Below are 21,600 nucleotides of genomic sequence, written 5' to 3'. Positions count from 1 at the left end.
GAACAGAATTACAGCTCACCCCCGGGGAGAAGGTCCTGCTCACCCTGACCAAGCTGTGGTGGTACTGACCACACAGTAAGACAATTCAACTCACTAAAAAGACAGAAAACCTAGCAGAAATACACCAAACATAGAATCATAGAATGGTTTGGGTTGGAAGGGACCTTAAAAGGTCATCTAGTTCCAACGACAATGTTGTTAGAAGTCAGGGGAGGGAGGGAAAAAATGGAGATTGAGGAGGAAGCAAACCTCCCTTTCCATTCTTGTTGGTTGGGAGCTGGTAATTCAGTTCAACTGCACCATGAAACTGTACCCTTTGTTTTCGGCCCACCCAGCTGCCTGACACAGCTCAGTGTGGAGTCAGACGAGCTCCACTTCCAGTTGTGCGAAGCAGCATGGCTGGTTCTTCGAGCAGCAGCTACCTGTTAGGCTGTGCATCTTGACACTGGAGATGGGGGCTGGCAGGACAGGTCAAGGAGAACTGGCTATCAACAAATTCTAAGCTAACTTTGGGACAGATGGAATAAGTTTTGTCATTCACCTTTTGCTCACCTAAGGTATCTATCTTAGAGTTCACATCAGGTATGCTTAATCACTCTTTAGAGATCCCTGCAAAGAATTAAGCAGGAAAAAAGTTTTAGCTGGTTTTTTTTTTCCTATTATGTAAACTTAGAAATTTAGCAAATTGTTCATGTTTTTAAAAGCTTCTTTTCCTGAGTTACTCCAGCCAACATTCCCAAAGTCTGAATTGTTTCCTGTGAAATGATGCATATATTCTAAACTCTGAGCTGTCTGAAATTGGGAAACATTCCTTAAACACTTTAGAACAAGCCTTCATTTCCCAGTAAAGAAAAAGATTTAAAGTAACTATCACCACAGTCTGAGTTTTGAACTTCAGTAACTGGAAGTAATCTTCAAGGTGTTCTCATCTAATGTCAATCTTCCTGATTTCAGAAATGCTTCTTTTCCCCACACTTGTCCAAACCATGCCACACACCTTCAAAGCACGTGTCAGGCATCATACGAGAAATGTTTTTTATTGCCAGTATAGGAAAGAAGTAAAGTCAAATAATTGATGGTTTCTTGCTCGAGAATGCTTTGTTCTCCTTTCAAAGGGAATGAGACAAACAAAGATAAACCAAACTCTATCCAGATGCTAGTTAAAGACTGCTAATCACATTTATATTTCCTTTCTGAAGTTATCTAAACCAATGAAAGGATAAGAGCTGGAATTCTAAGAGACCAGAGAAGACAACGTGAAAAAAACTGCACATACTTTTAGTATATTCTTTATAATGTCCCACAATTAAAAGAACTGTAATACTACAGTTATATTATTACTCCAACAGGGGGAAGGAGAGCCAAGACTCCTGCCAATACATCAAGCACTAAGTTGTTTGCAAACATTGCCCAGTTAAATTTTACCTCATTTATATCTCACTTTGAATACTCTTGCGAAATTATTTTTTTCACTCACTGTTTCAACCAGTGAGTCTACTGTTGCTTATAGCAATTATTGCTTAATAGCTCTACTGGTTTCCCTTTGTCACATTAGACTTAAGATCCTTGCCTTTACTTTTACCATGAAGGTTCTGAAAAATGAAGTGATAAGAAATGCTTTGTCCCATGACCATTTAGCTAGTAATACTGTTCACTGCTTAAGTCTTACTTCCTTCTACAACTTTTTGCAGATCTGCCATTAAGACTGGTGTCGTGGTTTAAGCCCAGCTGGTAACAAAGCACCACAAGGCCACTTGCTCATTCCTCCCCCCCAGGGGGATGAGGAGAAAATATAACAAAAACCTTGTGAGTCGAGATAAGGACAGAGAGGGATCACTCACCAGTGATGGTCATGGGCAAAACAGACTTGACTTGGGGAAAAAGGCTTGGCCTTGGCCAGCAGCAGGTCCGACTTGGAGCCGGGGAAGCTTCTAGCAGCTTCTCACAGGACACGGCCCTGCAGCCCCTCCCCTGCCATCAAAACGTGTGCCACACAAACCCCTAACAATTGGAAACGCTCCTCCTAAAACTCTAAAAAACAAATACATACCCTTCCTTCAATTTGTCTTAAAGGAGATGTGTTGCTGACAATGTCAAAACTGACAACATTCAGACTGTCAACACGGTCACCGCCTCTCCAACTGTCCAATATATTCTACTTCTGTACCCTTGTATTCCCTCAGTCTGTTATGATCCGTTTGTGTATTCTCTCATTAGTGGTAAATTTCTGGGGCCAGGGAAACATCACTTTCTTAGAAGACTCCCAACACAGTAAGGCTCCTCTTCTGTTGCTCTAGGTACAGAGTAACACAAATATTAGCATCTGTATTTATACTGATTAGACCTGCTTTACAAGTAGAATCACTGCATTTGCTTTCAAAGTTATTTCTTGACTGCTTGACAGTATTACTTCCCACATAATTAAAACACAAGAAATGAAGATCTTTCAAAAACCTTTGAAAAAGAAGCTAACTCACGGAGAGACAGAATTATATATCCATCTCTCTTCTTTTCAAAACCTTAATATCACAACCCAATTTATTAGAAGCAGCTTATCTAAAAGCAGGCATTTTGACCAAAGACAGGCATTAGACTTCCTCTGTACTACTTACAAGTAATGCAGTAATGCATTTACTACATCTCTCTTCAATCTTCAGGCTCAAATGAAATCCAACCAGAATCTCTTTCTGTATGTATATCTTCTATAAATATCGTTAGTTTATGCCCCTAGGAAATGAGTTAGTGAGCCTTCTTGGCAGGAGGAGTCAGAATTATTTTTAAATACATCACTATCATCAGTGTTAGCCCAAACTTGTTGATGTTGAAGCTGACATCATTGCCAATGGTTTTCCATCACTACTTTAGATAAGTGCTCCATGAGCCACCATGTCAGTGGCTATCTTTCATTAGCTTGCACTAATTCAACCATTCTTCTTTACTTCTTCCTCAGTTTTTATGTGCCAGAGTTTTCTCAATGCTTTAGTCAAAATAGCTTAGGAAAGACTTACTTTCTAAATTGTTTTTGGCTTACTTCAACTGAAATGGGTTAGGAATCATTCCCATGAGAACAGCCAGCAGATTTGAGGGTCAGTAATCAGAAACACTAACCACTCTTCCACTAGTACAGTTATACCCAGAAGACATCAATGTTTAACTCACATCCTTCTCCAGTGACAACAGTTATACAACTTTAATTGTCCTAGAAGCAAGTTCCTACCAACAGTATTTCAAAATATTATACCAGTGTAGACCAAGGACTTTAAAAGAAGTAGCAAGAAGAATATTTATTTATGTGTGGACCCTCCATTTGATATAAATGGTAACGTCTCTTGTTCTGTTATATGGCACTGTTGGTATAGCTGCCCCACTATCAGGTACCTTGATTCTGATTTAATACCCTTTAAATGAGTGAGAATAAACTGCACTGGTGTGAAGATACAACATGAGAAAATTCTGTCCACCCCAGAGGTCTTCAGTTTACTTTAAAAAAAAAAATGTCGTAACCCTGGCCAGTGTAGTTTTACTGGTGCAAAAATTATGCTTGTAAAATTTGAGTAGTTTAACTTACCCTGCTGGCACTGTCAAACCAGTTTGACTCTCTGTATGTATGGAATGCATAATGATTCTGGTAATGACTATGTATATGTACGGAATGTGTGTTAACACAGGGGTCTTTCCTAGATTAAATCCACTTGTAGAAGATCAGATGCACATTTAAACTAATAAAGTTACATAAGAACTTTCTAGATACTTTTGAGGTGCAGGCACATTAACTAGTTACCACTGCAGATGTTACTGTAAACTTCATTCTGTTCTTATATCACAGTAAAGACAAATATAGAAGATCAATATGACTTTTTAGGAAAGCTCAAAAGGTTAATATAATGGAAAGCTAACTGGAGAAGTATTCCCTCTTAAAAGAAACTGTCTTAATCACTCTCTATAGTCATACTGCTGCAGTAGTAAATGATTTCAAATGATCTCAGAAAATGAATTAAGGATACACTATTTTAGCTCAGGTCACCCCACTGGGCTTACAGCTGCTCTGTACCTTAAAATGGAAACTAGTCCTCATTTCCTTTTTCAAACTCATCCTGTACTAATTAAGAATTCAACATAACCTGTGTCAAACTTGTTTAATAAATAGCTACATGTAAAAGAGAAAGCACTTAATGCCTCTATGATTAGAAGTACCAGAGTTGGGGTTCGGTAACTTGCTTTAAGCACTAAGATTTCTTTATACTTCAGAACAGTATTCTGCAATGCTTTATAGATAATAAATTAAGCCAAGGAACCCAAACATATTTGTGAAACAAATGATGCTACTTTGCTCAATGCTTTCTACAAGAAAAGCTCAATGAACTCGGCAAGCTAAATGAGCTATTCTTGGATTATTGTTCTATAAGCCATATTGCTCAAGATGGTAGAACAGTTGGCAGACTTAAAGTAGTAACATTCTCTTTATCAGTGAACTAAGGAATATTTATGTGACTCTTGACACCCAGTTAGATACTGTTTACTAAATTTGCATGACATCAAGATTTAGAGAGTACATATGTAAGAGACAGATAGCAACAGGAAACTGAAGCAGCTAAACCTGCAGGCAAGCAAGGGAAGATGAGGTGCTTGTAAAAGCATAAGGGAACAATTAAAAGGCACACAGCAATAGAGAAAGAGGAGCATTTGCAGGCATGCCTGTACAATTAATGTAGAATCGTTGCTCTCACTGCTTTTTCATGTAAGCGAGTGCTACAGTGGGAGGAGAGGTGAGAAAACAAAATGGCTAGGATAAATTTTCAGCAGACTGCAGAGTCATTCTTACAGTTTGGGCCACCAAAGAACAGTCGTCTCATTTTTAGCCCTGGGCTCCTGTTGCTTTTATCGTGCCATCTTTAGAACCTGCCTGAACAGCTACAGGGCTGACTCAGCTCGCCAGCCCCACAAACGGGGGAATGGAAGGAGGGGGAAAGGCAAGGGGGCTGTCTGCAAGCTGAGTCCGCTCACACGAGCACCGGCTACATGCCAGAGCTAGGTAAGGAGACAGCCATTTAATCAGGTCAAGCTGCCCTGTGTAACGTCAGCCATAGCCTGCATCTCCACCTGAAGCTTGCAAAATCCTGCATCGGTACAAGAAGGAAAAAAACCTCAAACTGGTTCCCTGTGCCAGAGCTGAAGCTGCACAGCGAACCGGACAAGGAAGCTCATCTGACCGAAGACCTCCGGCTTTGCTGGATTAGGTTCAGCCAGGTCCATTCTCCCTACCCGGCATGCAAAGATTACACTAAGACAGCATAGCGAGTGCAAACCCTTCCTTCCGAACACACCGAGGCATTACCTCCGCTGTGGGATAATTACAGCATTTCACAAAGAGGTAGCCCCACTCCTGGCTGACAGCTTTGTACCCCTCTGCATTTGACCTCGTGGTTGTATAGCTGTAAGGTAAGCTCATCTTCTGAATTTATTCACCGTGCAGCTAACAATTGCTATACGTAACACAAGAAAAGCAGGCAGAAACAGAAATAAGACCATTTCTTTTGGAAAAAGGCCGTATTGTTACACCAGCTTATGTATAACACCAAACTGCCCACATGGGTGTGGTGTGAGATGGCTGCTTGGAATATTCACTGAACTACAGCCACAGACAAGGTAGTTTATACATGAAGGACCACTACAGAAAGGACTTGCAAGCCTATTCAACAGTACTACTACTAACTCTTCCCTTACAACTTGCACATGTTCTTACCCACAGAAAATTCCTCCAGAAAAAAACCCTGAGTTTCATACACATCCTTCCAGTAAATCAGTGTTGACATTGTTTCAGATAAAAATATCCCTTTATAAATCTCATCACCTGCCTTTTCCCTGTTTTTCTTTTTTTTTTCCTTTATCAACTCCACAGGATTAGATTTTGTTAGAGGGTGAGTGTATTTTTTTTTTTTAATTCCTATAAACATGTATGTAAAGCACTATGGAAAAAATACTCAGATAGCCAGTCAAAAGTGAAAGCATTAGTCATGTTGACGCTTACACTGTCCTGCTAGTACTTCAAAGGCAACACATTACCAAAGCAAATTGGGCAGTTTTCACACCACAAAGTTACTGCTAAGCTATGAACAGCAACCTCAACTTACTTGGAATGAAACAACCATTAATTATAGATAATATGACAATAGCAGAGGGTTTGGCTTTAGTTTTTGGTGGTTTACGTTTTCCAAGTTTCTGGTTTCACTTCCTACAAAGGCAGTCAAATATTTAGCTTAGCCCAGACTGTCTTCGTATCAAGTTGAACAGAAGTAATTTAAGTTAAAACAAATTTAAACAGCCTTTCAGAGAAGGCCTGGCCAAACCAACATAATTAATCTAAATATTGATACAGAAAGGCAGTTCTTAGACCATGATTTTCAGGAAGGAACGTACTTTCTTACAAAATCTGCAGCACTGCATCATAAGATACTTGGGACTCGCTCAGAAAGCACAAGCAACCTTCCAGTCTCAGAGAAAAGGAAATTAAGAGTTTGATTCTTCAGAAGAGAAATCCTTTGTTGCTTTAAGAGTCTGGTGAGTACTATCTAATGCAATAATCTCTGGAATCAAAAGCTGCTGACTGAAGGGTAAGAATATGGACAGGTCTGCATACACACAAGAGTAAGAATTTGATTAACTGTACCTTTGCAGTTTTATCCACCATTTTCACACTGATTAAATTCTGTTTTGCAGTGGCTTACCTTATGCCCATAACGCACAGGCACAAATTTAAAGTGCTAAAAGCACCTTGAAAGAGCACTGAGGAAAAAAATGTAAAAAGTTTACCGGAAAGTAACTTAGGTATTGTTTAGTTTTCCCTGATGGTCACTGTTGGGTTGCATGCTGCAGCCTGCATGTGACAAAAAAGCATATGCAGACAGCTGTGCCAGCCAGAGCCTGTGGCCCCCACACCCACCCCAGCTGCTTACCGCTTCCTCACCGTGGATGTTAATGCCCCCATAGGTCTGGGAAAGCAGATACTCAAATGAGAGCTCCCTGACCTCTATCAACCAAAATAACACAGGTTAGCAAAGCTTACTATTAAAACTGCTTAAGCAGGAAAGGCACACATACGCTCTGCCAGCTGAGATCCACACTTTGCCTGCCAGCAGAACAAACATGTGCAAGTTGAAGATTTGACACTGCTGTATTCCTTATAGACAGTTAAGCTCCCTACTTTAAGCAAGGGGTGATTTTTTTTTCCAGTTTTTTTTGACTCAGACATTAGACACAGGTTACTTCCTTTAGGGGGACTGCTTTCCTTCACAAACTGTAAGGAAATTCTAGCAATTTCACTGGCTGCACAAACTTTAATTGCATAATACAATGAGCACACAATAAATCAAAACAAAAAATTGAGTGGCAGCATAGGAAACAAGCAAACTAATCTCACCAGTGTAAATATTTAGATTTCACATTATAGATGAAAGCCAGTTTTCACTGGACTAGCGCATTAGCTTTAAGCATTCTGTAAATATGTTTTGCATGTGAACTATTTAACTGCATGCTAGAGTATCAGTGCGTTTTTGTTTGGTTTTGGTTCCCTGGCTGTCTCCCCCCTCCCGCCACCTCTTCAACTTTAGTAACAGAATACAATCATAAAATAATTCATGTTGAAAGGTACTTCTGGAGGTCATCTGGTCCTACCCCTTTTTCCCCAAAGCAAAGTCAGCTTCAGAGTTACGGACGTTGCTTAGGGCTTTGTCTTCAGAGGCTAAGAAACTAGACCAGAAAAATCAAGGTAGGCTTAAAAAACAAAACAAAACAAAACAAAACCCAATCTCCCCTCCTGCCCCGCAATCTAGCCTGGGCTATGGCTATTCTTCAAGATATCATAACTCCCACCAAATTTCTTCCCTTCAAGACAACATTTCACAAGAAAATACAACCAGCAAGAAAAGCAGAAATATTAGTAAGAATTGAGGGGAAAGGTTAAAGCTAGTTAATTTCTCTACCATGAGCTCTTTTCTGTAATAAGCATCTTGATCTGTTGTTGCAGAATGCAACAGACTTAGCAAGTGGCCTCCAATGATCCAGTTAGAGCAGTTTGCATGAACTGCAGAAGCAGTTGAGGACTGTACACCTCACCAGCTGATGTCAGTTATGTTCCTTACATTACCATGCATGCCCACGCATACAGCTGACCACCATCACATGAAAATACTTAGTCCTGTGATAAGAGAGGGTCTGCAATGTCTCTGGAGAAAGAGCTACAGACAGCAGCAGTCAAACATTTCACAGACCTTAAGACTTCCCTCAAACAAGTGTCCCTGAGGAAAGCTGTACAGCAAGGAGTAAGCTGCGGGCTAAATGCTCTGTTGGACATCTCATGTCACAACTGGCTACCATAGACTATGCGGGGGTGGTGGTATATTTATGGAATTGTTTCCAGGTAAAAATGCTGTTACAGCATGTCCTGGTTTCAGCTGGGATAGAGTTCATTTTCTTTCTAGTAGCTGGTACAGTGTTATGTCTTGGATTTAGGATGAGAAGAATGTTGGTAACACACTGATGTTTTCAGTTGTTGCTGAGTAGTGTTCAGACTAAGTCAAAGATTTTTCAGCTTCTCATGCCCAGCCAGTGAGAACGCTGGAGGGGCACAAGGAGTTGGGAGGGGACACAGCCAGGGCAGCTGACCCAAACTGGCCAAAGGGGTATTCCATACCATATGATATCATGCCCAGTATATAAACTGGGGGGGAGTTGGCCTGGGGGGTGGATCGCTGCTCCAGAACTAACTGGGCATCAGTCAGTGAGTGGTGAACATTTGCATTGTGCATCACTTGTTTTGTAAATTCCAATCCTTTCATTATTATTATTGTCATAATATTATTTCCTCCTTTCTGTCCTATTAAACTGTCTTTATGTCAACCCATGAGTTTTACTGTTTGGTTTTTTTCCTGATTCTCTCCCCCATCCCACTGGGTGGGTGGGAAGCGGACGCATTGCTGGCTGGGGCTAAAGCACAACGCAGAAAAAGCCATCCAAAATTTACCAAGTGTAGAAGAGAGAGTCACTGGTTAAACACTGCCTCGTCCAGCACAGTAACGTGATGTTGTGCCTCCCCCCATACTTATATTTCTACTTAAACAATGCAGATTGCAAAACTAGGAAGCTGTCCTACAGAAAACTATTTGAATTTTTTGCCATCTTATTTCTCTACGATAGGTGTGGATGCAGCTGTCCCTACTACACCCTTTCCCAAGTCCACTTTGCTGATGCTGGTATCAGTAGCTTCAGATCAGAGAGTTCACATACGAAGAATGCCCAACTCAGTTTTTCAAGAATCATGTCTACACACTCATCTGGCCATAAAACCAGTATCAAAAGACTTTTTCTCTTCCTGTTGCGCAAGTGTATTTGCACAACACAGGCCATTCCCTCTCTTCCCCCCACAACGTGCAAATTTAAGTTCATCCTGTGGTACAGGGCCGTGTTTTGTAGGTTTTTTTTTTTTTACCCTCAAGACAAGACACCGCAGCACCGAGAAAGGAGAGAACCCGCAGCTTGGCAGAAAAACCCCACCCAGGGAGACAAAATAAAGAACGGCGACAGGGTCGCCTGCCCCAACAACAAAAAAAACAACACCGGGGGTTACGCAGGACGCACTCCCTTCACCCACGTAAACCCCAGACAGCCGCCAGAGATATTTGAGAAGAGCGGAACGGCGGGGTGATGGAGTCAGCGGGCACAAAGTGGCCGGCGGGGGGGGCCCATTCCCCCCCCCCCCCGAGAGGACTAAGGCCGCGGGAGACAGACAGACAAACAAGACAGACAGACATGCGGCGACCAGGCTGCAGCCCAGCGCCTGGGCCCGTCCTACCCCCTCCAACCCCGGCAGGCTGCCCTCGCCTCTCCCCTCCCCGTGGGGGGGGGGGGGGGGCTTCACCGATCGGGGGAAGGAACGAGGAGCCAGCGCCCGGGCTCGCCCCTCCGCCTCGAACCAGCGGGGCCGCGGAGCTGCGCCCCACACAAAATGGCTGCGCGGGGCCGGGTCGGAGGGAGCCGGAGCCCAGCATGGAGGGTGGTATCGCCCGCCGCCTCCCTCTCCTCAGCAGGAGGGACCGGAGCCCGCCCAGCGCCGGCGGGAAGCGGCAGCCGGCGCCGCCCGGATACGGGGCGGCGGGAGGCGTAAGCGGTTCCTGTAGGTGAAAGGTCGGGGGGCGCGGGGCCGCCACCGGGACGCGCCGAGGCCTGAGGGGAAGCGGGACGGGGCGGGCGGTGCCCCGCGCTCCGCTCCGCGGAGGCCGGGCGGGCGGGCCCGCACCTTTAACGCACGGCTAGCCGCCGAAGAGCCGCGTCGGCGGCCGGTGGAGTACGCTCACCTGGCGGGCCCGGCGGCCTCTCCGGCGGCTTTAGTTGTCGTCGATCGGCTCCGGTTCCCGGAGGTCAGAGTTCGCGACTCCGCTCCGCTCCGCCCCTCCCCGGCGCGGCGGCGGCGGCGGCGGCGACTGCGCCTGCGCTCGCGCCCCGGCCGCCTGGCGGGGAGGGGTCCGCGCGGGGGCGGGGCGGGGCCCGGGTGTGAGGGAAAAGGCGGGCTGGGCTCTGAGGGGAGGATTCCCTCACGGGCTGGATGGAGCCTGAGGCGAAGGCTCCCTCACGGGTGGGGAAGCGTGGCCGTGGCCCGCTTCGCCTCGTCGTGACAGCCGCTGGCAGCAGCAAATGAGTTGGTTTCAGACGTCCACAGTACTCCGAGCAGGGTTTGGGGAAAAAAAAAGTAAAAAAAACAGGCAGCGGGCAGGCGGGCTCTGTGGACTGTGGAAAAGATGTGCCCGAGGAACGACTTGCTGCTGTTGTGGCTGCGGCTGGACGTGCGTTTGGACCAAAGCTGCGTTAGCTAATGGGCTTATGGTAATTCTTTTAGTGACCTTGATTTTAAGTGAGAGTTTTATCCTTTAAATATGTCCCTTTTCCCCCCTCCTCTTCCATCCGTTCGACAAAGATTGTATAGCTGTGGAGAGAGATCCGCAGGAGCTTCACGATCATTTAGGCCACCGGGGCTGCGTGCACGTCATCATTATCTGAAATTCCTTTAGACCACTTTATGCAATGTCTAGTGAATCAGATGACACAAGCATCAACATCTGGGAAGCAGAGATACCAAAAAACCCCCAAAGAATATACACAATTTATGTCTTAACGTTAATAAAATCATTTCACACTTTTATCTCGCTGATTCCTTTACTGCTTTTCTTCCACCCCCAGTCCCGCAGCTGCGCTGGCGTCTAGCTACCCTAGCTCAGGATCACTAGCTCAGTCAGTACTTGCAAGCATTGTACTTTGCTTTTTGATCAAACACATTCCCAAAAGCCAAATGCAAATGAGCCTCATGAAGAATTTTTAAATTGGAGCAATTAACTTGCTAAGCATTTTCTGAAAGTGTCAAATGTTACAGCACTCCCAATTTGCAGTACTTGTCACTTCCCAAACTAGCCTGAGCTGCACATCCACTTCCTAAATGAAGGAGCTTATTGCAGTTTAATTTAACAAATACCAAGGAATTTGCACCAAAGCTTATTTCAGGCGAGTATTCTGATATCCTCAATAGAGCAGAAATGTCACTTTAACAAATAAAACATTTCGATTTTTTTTCTTAGCAAGTGACCCAATTCAAACTTGTTCTGTATTACAAAGACACGTCCATGTAGCTGTGTCAGCCAGGATTACGAGAGACACAGCCCTATCAAAAACATGCAGAGGAGGAAAACCCTTTATGCTGTTACTGCAAATTATCAAAAAACTGCTTTCAAACATCTGTCAGAGAAGTACTTGGAGGCAGCATAACTAACCTGACAGAAAAATCTCTCCCTTACAGGCCCTGCTAAAATACTTATGCCCACAGAAACTCTTGTGATTCAGGCATACTTTAATATAGAGCAGAAGCGGATTTTGCAAAAGGACTTACTCATGTAACAACCTTCATCTGACCTTCACATGGATGCAACTCCCTTAATTCTTTAGAAGATGGTTTCTTTGCCATGGGTATGTCTTTTCACCAGCTGACAGAGAACAGCCCTCTCATCCTGCATCCTACCTTCCAGAACTGTCTCACCTCCACTGATAAACGTTCAAGAATATCGCATCGATGAAGTGCTTTCTCTGTGGGCTAACACATCCTAGTCAGCTGTTGCTGCAGCTACAGTTTCTGCTCATAGACCTGTAAATCACGCTCCGTCACAGCACATCGGCACAGGGAGCCTAGTTCATTCCTGGGCTGATGAAGCTCGGAAGGGTCATGATTCACCAGGGCTGGGATGTGTCTTCAGGAGATAAAACCCCACTGCTTGGTGTCCTACAGCTGGGACTGCTCAAGAGCAAATTTTTTGGATTTTGCGCTTTTGTCTGCAAGCTGCGTTCCAGCACGGGCTCTGCACCCAGTCGTGGAAGGGCTTTATAGAAAACAAACATCATGAACTCATGGGCTTTGGTTTGGAGGGGGGCTGGGGAACAGAGAACAGCAAGTGAAGAACTAGACAGCAAGAGGCAGCTAAGGAAAGACAGGAGGGCAGGACGATGGAAATAATTTTCATGGCAAAGACACCAGTTTTGGTAATGAGAGTGTATAGTGTCTTGGCTGATACGAGCAAGGTAATTCACTTAAAATTCATGTTTCAGGTGGTCAGATCCAGCAGCAACGTCAGTCTGTGCAGACGGCTACCTTTTCAGGGCAAAACATCATAGGAATTTTAAAGCAAGACGGATGTGCAGGATAATGACAGCAAATTCTGCCGTTTGAAAATTAGTGAATACACAAATTACATAATACATAAAAACCTGAAAATATTAAAAAACCAAATGAAGCAGACTCAACTAATGTGAATTTATTTATACAAAAATGATACATATCCACAGGAATATTTACAACAACTTTAAACTGTGTTCATTTACAAAATAAAGATTCTATTCTTTCATTTAGACAGTACAATTTAGGACTGCTCCACATAAAAGCCTATTTGGATGGTAAATCCAGGGGACAGCAGTTATGGCAAACAAATGCATTGAATGTCTTTCCAAACATCTCTTTATGTTACAATGTAATACACATAACCAACTAATCAAGTTTCCACACATAAAAAATATTTAGTAAAACGCATTCTATAGCTGCTCGGCTATCCATTTGTTTTAAGTCCTTTGGGCACAAAAAATAGTTTTAAGTTAAAGAGAATTCAGGATCCTAGAACATTTCATTTATCCAAGAATAAAGATGCTAGAACTAATATTCAATGCTAATGTTTGTCTCATACTCTACTCACCAATCTTAAATTAATTATTAACTATAGATTCTTCTAAGAAGAGGTAGCCAGGTGTTTAAAAACTTCTGGTCTTGTTTTAGTGTTTAGTCAAATCAGGAAGTGAATACTTTACTTTTGATGGTAATGAATCAAAATGGGAGGCGAGCTGGAGAAATAGGATAAGTCTGAAAAGCAACCATCTGAAAACGTTATGAAAATGCCTATGTTGTGGGTTCTTCATATGACACAAAGCACTAGTGCTGGAGAAAGAGGAAAAGAAATACTCAAACATGTTTACAAGACAATTTATTTCACACAGAATTAGACTGCAAGATGTGTACTATTCTTTTTAAGGCTCTGTTCCAATTTATTTCTGTCACAGAAAGATTTTTTGATTGACCAACTGCTTCTGAAAGAAGTCCTCTGATTTTTACAGTATACTTTAAACTATTTTTTCACTCTGCACCAAATCCTTTAGAGGTAGTTTGATGCCACACATGAGGCAGAACTTGGGCATCTTATTCAGTATGTGTTTTGACTTTTATTGCTCTGTTTTGCAGCAGGGAGGTCAATATCAAACCATAAATTGAAATTAAATTAGCTTGCTCCTAGCCAAATTTCTGATTCATTTGCTGGTTCATGGCTTTCCATCTTAGTTGGTGTGCAATCCCAATAAAATATTCAGCTCTTCCCTTTGATAATATCAACTGGAAGAGCCACATCACATCTATGTTACATTGGTATCAGTTTTGTTTTGGATACAGTAAAAACCGTCTCAGAAATCACCCTGAAAAGGGATGCTAATAGCTTACGTGGCTTCAGTCAGCAGCTGGTTTTGAAAATCAGGTAAAAGCCCTTTATATATAATAAGAGAAAAATATTAATTTATCAAGTTTGTATTAAAGAGAATAAAGGCTTTGATCAGACTCCCACTGAACTTCAAACACTATCTGGTCAAATCTCTAGCATTCATGAGGGAAGCCAGATCTACAGCTGTAAGTTCCTGATTCAGAAAGGTACTCTACTGAAATGCTTGAAGTCAATGAAATCACTTGTATACTTAATATTAAGCATTAGGCTTCCAAGCCCACTACTAACTTAACAGAAGCTCTGGAAAAATCAAGTTTCTTCAGAGCTACGTTAGTATCTTAGACCTGATCTTGAGGTATTTGAGGGAGTAAGAGAATTTTCGTTTGCATTTTCATTCTTGGCCTTTCTGCGATGACTACTAACTATTCTACCACCTATTTTCTTTCCACTGTGAGGCCATAGAATAGCTGTTAAACATGGATTCAAACTATTAAAAGTGAATTGCTCTTGATTCTGTTACCACAACTAACTTGATTCAGAGGGCTACTGAGAAGCGTTTTATACAGTAAAATTAACTGGCTACATATGCATCGCATTTGACATAAAAATGGCTTCTTTTCATGTGTTTTTCATAGTTCTAGTTCCATTTATGCTATTACAGTGTTAAAAAATGTTCAAAAGTTAAATAGAATAAATGCACCAGAATCATCAGTATTTCCTAATGAGGTATACCAACAATTTTCTTAACGAAAAAAAAACCAAACCCAAACATCTAAAACTGCATTGTGTTTTAAAGTATCAAACAGAAAAAATCATAGTGTAAACAAAAGGTATTTCAAAGAATGGTACACATTTCAATGCCATCTGCACTAAAAAAGCTGGGTTTTCTTAGTATGGCAATTCCAGTTTAAACATAATATTTAAATATACAATAGTTTAAAATTTTAGGAGAGGGGGGTGCATATATTTGTTTAATGTTCTCTGAACAATAGTTTATACAGTGTATCATACGTTGTACAGAAGTCATTTGACACAAAGTTTTGAAACAAATAAGATATTTTGTCTTTTCCCTGTATATCAAAATTTTTTTTTTTACTCTGCTTTAAATTACTACTGGTAACATAAAAGAAAATATATCCTGCAATTGTTCGAAAATAACTCATTTAGTCTCTTTGGCATTTGTAGTACTGTAAAAACTCTAGTGTCTTATCTCTGTAATTGCAAAGTCTGTTTTAAAATATTTTTCCCTTTTTTAAAGAATTGAACTGTAGTTTGCAATTGCTTCTGTAATACAGAATTTGTTGTACTGTTTTAATGTACTGGTATGCAAGATTTCAACTGCCATTCAAGGAAAGGAGCAGCAATATTATACAACATCTCAAAGGAGTTTACATAGCCAACAAAGATCCAAACCCTTTGAAATTCCTATTCTGATCTGTTCTTGCTAAATTGCACAGTAAGCATCTGCAACTCAAGACCTATACACAAATCATGAGGAACTGTACAATTGCAACAGATTTGTTTGGGTTTTTTTGTTTTATTTTTTTTTTTTTAAAAGCACAAACTTTACGAATATGTTAACCAACCACCTGCCATTCTGAAGATGTGGGCACTTTGGACCTCACTGCAGACCTCACAAATAATTCTGACCATTAAAGTAAACACTGGAATTTAATAAATAACACATTTTGTATCAACACAGAAATACACACAATTCTTTAAAAAAATATTACCTTACACTAACAACGCAACAACTCCTAATCCTGACAAATATACAATTTTGTGTAGATTGAGACGGCAGGATTCCGTTTCTTTGAACAGCTGCTGTACTCTGTTTTACCACCATCATTGGACATTTTCCTTTAAACTTGCAGACATGATGCTGACACTGCTATAATATGGTGCCTTCTTGAAAAGCTTCTATCCACCTATTAGAAAATTAAACACTGTTAGGAAGTTGCTGGTAAAAGCGTAAATTGCGCTGCTGTGACTAGCTACAGATTCACACAAGAAGTAACATCATAATTCCATTGCCAGTTGGTCTGTTAGTGCAAATGCCAGAAATCTATCCAATGAATCCAAACATCATGGCAAGATCATGGAGGAGATATTCGTGGAAACTATGCTAAGGCACACAGAAAATAAGGAGGTGATTGGTGACAGCCAACATGGCTTCACTAAGGGCACATCACGCCTGACAAATCTGGTGGCCTTCTACAACAGGGTTACAGCATTGGTGGATAAAGGAAAAGCAACTGACATCGTCTATCTGGATTTGTGCAAAGCATTTGACACTGTCCCGCATGACATCCTTGCCTCTAAATTGGAGAGACATGGATTTGACAGATGGACCACCGGGTTGGTAGGGAATTGGCTGGATGGTTGCACCCAAAGAGTTGCGGTCGACAACTCGATGTCCGAGTGGAGACCAGTAATGAGTGGTGTTCCTCAGGGGTCACTGGTACTGGAACCAACACTGTTTAACATCTTTGTTGGCAACATGGACAGTGGGATTGAGTGCACCCTCAGCAAGTTTGCTAATGACACCAAGCTGTGTGGTGCGGTCGACACGCTGGAGGGAAGAGATGCCATCCAGGGGGACCTGGACAGGCTTGAGACGTGGGCCCGTGCAAACCTCATGAAGTTCAACAAGGCCAAGTGCAAGGTCCTGCACATGGGTCAGAGAATCCCAAGCACAAATACAGGCTGGGTGATGAGTGGATTGAGAGCAGCTCTGCGGAGAAGGACTCGGGGATGTTGGTTGATGAGTAGCTCAACATGACCCAGCAACGTGCGCTCGCAGCCCAGAAAGCCAACCGTATCCTGGGCTGCATCACAGGAAGCATGACCAGCAGGTCGAGGGAGGGGATTCTCCTCCTCTACTCTGCTTTGGTGAGACCCCACCTGCAGTACTGTGTCCAGATCTGGGGTCCTCAGTACAAGGAAGACATGGACCTGCTGGAGCAGGTCCAGAGGAGGGCCACGAAGATGATCAGAGGGCTGGAGCACCTCTCCTATGAAGACAGACTGAGAGAGTTGGGGTTGTTCAGCCTGGAGAAGACAAGGCTCCGGGGAGACCTTACAGCAGCCTGCCAGTACTTAAAGGGGGCCTGCAAGAAAGCTGGAGAGGGACTTTTTACAAGGGCCTGTAGTGATAGGACGAGGGGCAATGGCTTTAAACTGAAAGAGGGTAGATTTAGATAAGATACAAGGAAGAAATTCTTCACTACGAGGGTGGTGAGCTACTGGAACAGGTTGCCCAGAGACATTGTGTCTGCCCCATCCCTGGCAGTGTCCAAGGCCAGGTTGGATGGGCCTTTGAGCAACCTGGTCTAGTGGAAGGTGTCCCTGCCCGGGGCAGGGGGGTTGGAACTAGATGGTCTTTAAGGTGCCTTCCAACCCAAACCGTTCTATGATTCTATGAACATACAAAGCTTGCTAGAGACATATTAGGTATTAGTACAAGGCCAGATGATAGAATCTTTTTCCCATACATCTTCCATACTGAAGTTACATGCATAAAGAAGTGAAGCTGGGGAATCAGATGCTCAGAAAGTAGGATATGCCAAGGTTCTGCCAACTGTAATAACCTGATTGCATACCTTTAAAAAAAAAAAACAACAATATCCACTTCTCTTGTTTCACTGCATACATGATCTGGGATGAATCAGGCCACTGCAATAACTGAGGTAGCCACCTGCATAACCCACGACCTCTGCTTTTGCTGCTGGTACAAGGGTAATAGTGAAGGACGAGTGGGGCTGAGGGAGGAAACCCAGGGCACATGGGCTGGGGTGGAGGAATAGTGCCTTTGCATGATGACAGAACTTCCCTGCATTCACACACACCGTATGTGCTACTACTGAATCACATATTAACAGATATCTTGCACATTATATCCATGAAAAGACAAGTATATGTATAGGGGGTGGTGTCCCAAACAGCTGATCCAAGGTGTCTCAAACTGGAAATTCAAATATTCAGATACTTTTACCCCCTATAGCTGTGGTTTCTGTTCCTGCTTGATTATGAGGGTGATAAACATCCTCACCTTCTCAAGGATGCTGCAAAAATTAATGTTGCTGAAGCACTCTGATGCTACACTGACAAATACAGTAAAAAATGGAATAATTCTGTCTTCTGAGTGAGGGCTGAACTGTGTGCATGTAAAGTTAAGGGGCCCACATACCGACGATTTTTTTTTCCCCGAGTGGAAATCTTGCAAGAACTGAATGAGACAAAGACTGTAAAATTATCTTTATCATGGAAATTCAAACCTGTCTTGGTATTCACAGGGTATCTAAACATTCTATCTACCTGGCTCTTCCTTGCCCTGAGTGTTTAACTTTGTAACTGTGTGCATGTTCTTTGAATTCAAGCTTTTGGTATGAACATATTAAGCACGTGTAAATGCCCATGCCTGTCTGCACACACAACTCAAACTTCTATCCCTTACTTCTTAGGGCTCGCTGTATTTTCCACTGCCATATATTCATTAAAAATAACTAAAATGGAATACAAATACAACAACTTCATAAACAGCTTAAGCATCGAACATAGTACTGGACGAAGAAATTTAAGAGCTCATCAAAAAGTAAACTTCTGTTAAAATTTATTACTGCAATTACACAAATACATCAGACATTTCTTTGGCCCTAACAGGAAAAAATAGTGTCCACTGATGCAAACAGGCCAACAGCATGTTCTTTGTTTTTTCTTTTAATGCTATCAAAGCAGCATTTATTCTAGAGGTTCAGCATAAATCTCCTATGGATATTAAATACATGGAGAAAGCTTGGAATTTAAGGTACTTAATGTTACTCCTAGCCTCAGTAAAATAGAGCATGTCCAACTTCAAGTTTTCCTACTGATGACAAAAGCCATTGTCTGAATAGGAAAACAAAGCTATTGAATGCCTTGGGTTTTTTTAGTTTTGTTTTATATAGTACAAATGAGGACACAGTGGAAACAAGAGAATACTATCTTAATTAACAAGGAAACATTTGTATGCATCTGCAAGACACAATACCGCCAAAAATCAAATAAAGACTTCCAGATTTTGTATGTAGAGAAGTGTCATTAAGCACTTTCTCAGCTGTTCAAAATTTTCAGTTGTCCTGGGTACTTTGTTTTTTAGAATATCCCTATTTGCACAAACCTATACCTGCAGCCACTTTGATGCTTAAGTATTAATAATGGACTAGTTAGCGCATGAAATCTATTTTATTAATGTAAACTTCATTTGGGAAAACTGCAGTGAAACCAGTCAGATAAGCTAGGCATATAGGCAAAACAAATGTATTGCTTCCATGCTCATTTCTAATCTACTCCATGATTCATATAGCAAATGTTTTCTACTGATTAATGACCAAGCTTCTAGGTTATTTTATATAAAAGACACACAATACATAAATTGATAAATATGACTCCAAACTCAGACACATCAGCAGGACTTGAAATGAAACAGCTTGTGAGAATGTTTGAATTCAAGCTTTTGGTCTGAACATATTAAGCGTGCCTAGGTGCTCGTGCACATCTGCACACACACTTCCAACTTCTGTCCCTGAGTTTTTAGGGTTTGTTTTTCACTGCCATCATATAGTCATTAAAAATAACTAAAATTCACAGCTGGAAGTACACATTTCTGGATTTCTCCAAAGGTAACATTCAATTTTCACTTGAAGAGACCAGGGATAGAGGAATATGCTACGAAAAAGATCTCTTATTTTATCTTAGACTTTTCCATTTTCCTACATTTATTCTTTTGCAGAGGACAGTCTGCTTCTTAATTTAAAGCATTTCAGAGGTCCTAATGAAACCAGGACCTTGTGTTTAATTTAGAAGTTTTATTTACATATTATATAATATGCATCTTCTATACATATGCTTAATCTGTGAATATTAACATTCATGACTTCTGAAACATTTTGTAGAAAAAAGTAACAGAAATTAATTCAAGTAGTTTCTTACTTTTGAGCTGAATGGGGATCATCTGCTTTGAAAATGTAAAATAAAGTGTTTTTGTGCAGTAAATGGAACACTCTAGACTCTGAGTTTTCATCTTTTACTTCACTGACTGTGAATCCAAGTAAAGGCTGGCTCTCTAATGCTGCCACATCCTGTTTTATGGGGAAAAAAGCAAACAAGACAAAATTAAAGCTTGTAAGACATACTAAGGAATGCATTTAGACTTTACTCGTGCACCATACCATTGCAACAGATTATACAGTAAACAAGTTGTTACAAATAGTCATGCACAAAATGCCGCTTTTTATAGTCTGCATGCATGAATCAGGGGACAGGAAATAACAAAACCTCATAGACTTCAACATCGCTGCTCCTCTTTTTATTGCCCTGATAACATCTACCTTGTCTTTCACTGTACAGTCTCATCGTTCTGCCTGGTAAGGACTTCTTATATCAAAAGATCGACTACCACCTGGCAGCAGACCAAAAGTCCATCTAGCCCAGTGCTCTCTCCAACCACCTTAGCAGTGAGTTTTCATGTCTTAAAAGTGATATGGGATGCTATTAGCTGCACCAAGTAGGCAAAAAGAAGAGCTATGGATGTAACCTATGTTCTCAAGCACTGGAGTCACATTCCAAAACGCTTCTGATGGCTAAACTTATTTTGCTTTCTGCTGCTGAAAATTAACAGGGTAGGGGGAAAAAAAAGTTGCTGAGTGTTCACAAGTGGTTGGCTTGGAAAGAGTAGCAAGAGAAGCTGTACCTTTTTACCTTCTCTTAATTTAATTTCAAAACCTGGCTAAAAAGGCAACCTTTTCCCTTCCTCATTCATCGCAATTCCTTCCTTTTTTTTTATACTCATGTCTTTTAATTAATAAATACAATGCACAGCATTTTGAGAAGGATGGGGGAAAATATTTTCATCCTGTGCAAATTCCAAAACAGTGTTTTGTAACTAGGCAGGGTCCTGCAATGCTTCTGGATAGAAAAAAATAAACAAAGAATGTACATAAACACTGACACATCAGGTGAAGACTTTGGTAATTGCCTCTACATTGGAACAAGAGTATCCTGTGAAAGCAGCATTTCTTGATATTGGAAAACAGTCAGGTAAGGCTTAGCAATCTGTTTTACTATCTTAGGTCTTTGTACCACTAATAAGTGCTCTTTTTACTACTAATCGTGGGGCTTCCTGGCTAAGGCCAGACTGGACCTTCCCTTGAGACTCTCTAAACAGTGTCTCCTGCAATGGCTCATCAAGATGAAAAATAAGGGTAGATATTCCTTAGTTTAAAGAAAATAGGGAAGAGTTAATTCTGTGATTGTAAGCTGCATACTGAAGATACTCTGGGAGGCTGGTATCTGAGGAAGCCAAGCAAAAGAAAATTTAAGGTGACTCTCAGACTAATATGCCTTTCTTTACAGTTGCCAAAGTCACCTTTGCAACTGCCAGAAGAGACACAATGCTCTAAAATATTTTTCAAATCTTTGCAAAAGTAATTGTTTTGTAGTTCTAAAAATATCTTAATTACGTACTTGGGTTTTTTTACGATTGCTAGTGCTGTGG

General features: G+C 41.6%; 2 protein-coding genes across 5 annotated transcripts in view; both read right to left on the bottom strand.

The window, feature by feature from the left end:
- NR2C1 (nuclear receptor subfamily 2 group C member 1) overlaps positions 1–10,504 on the bottom strand; it is a 54,017-nt gene extending 43,513 nt beyond the window's left edge. For 2 of the 4 annotated variants that reach the window (XM_069773329.1, XM_069773334.1), the window contains exon 1: positions 10,350–10,504. The gene's annotated coding sequence lies outside the window, so the exon portion shown is untranslated. The remainder of the gene's footprint in view (positions 1–10,349) is intronic. The other 2 variants (XM_069773322.1, XM_069773326.1) reach the window with 1 other exon arrangement.
- Positions 10,505–12,830: 2,326 nt separating this feature from the next.
- Positions 12,831–21,600, bottom strand: part of FGD6 (FYVE, RhoGEF and PH domain containing 6) — a 74,761-nt gene continuing 65,991 nt past the window's right edge. The window contains exons 20-21 of the mRNA XM_069773648.1: positions 20,037–20,185; positions 12,831–15,994 (exon numbers count right to left, since the gene is read on the bottom strand). Of these exons, the coding sequence (XP_069629749.1) occupies positions 15,958–15,994; positions 20,037–20,185 (186 nt within the window). The 3' untranslated portion in view covers positions 12,831–15,957. The remainder of the gene's footprint in view (positions 15,995–20,036; positions 20,186–21,600) is intronic.

This window comes from Haliaeetus albicilla, chromosome 28 (assembly GCF_947461875.1).
Source record: "Haliaeetus albicilla chromosome 28, bHalAlb1.1, whole genome shotgun sequence".
Lineage (NCBI taxonomy): Eukaryota > Metazoa > Chordata > Aves > Accipitriformes > Accipitridae > Haliaeetus > Haliaeetus albicilla.
Note: the sequence above shows the minus strand (reverse complement) of the source record. Positions and strands in the feature narration are given on the sequence as shown.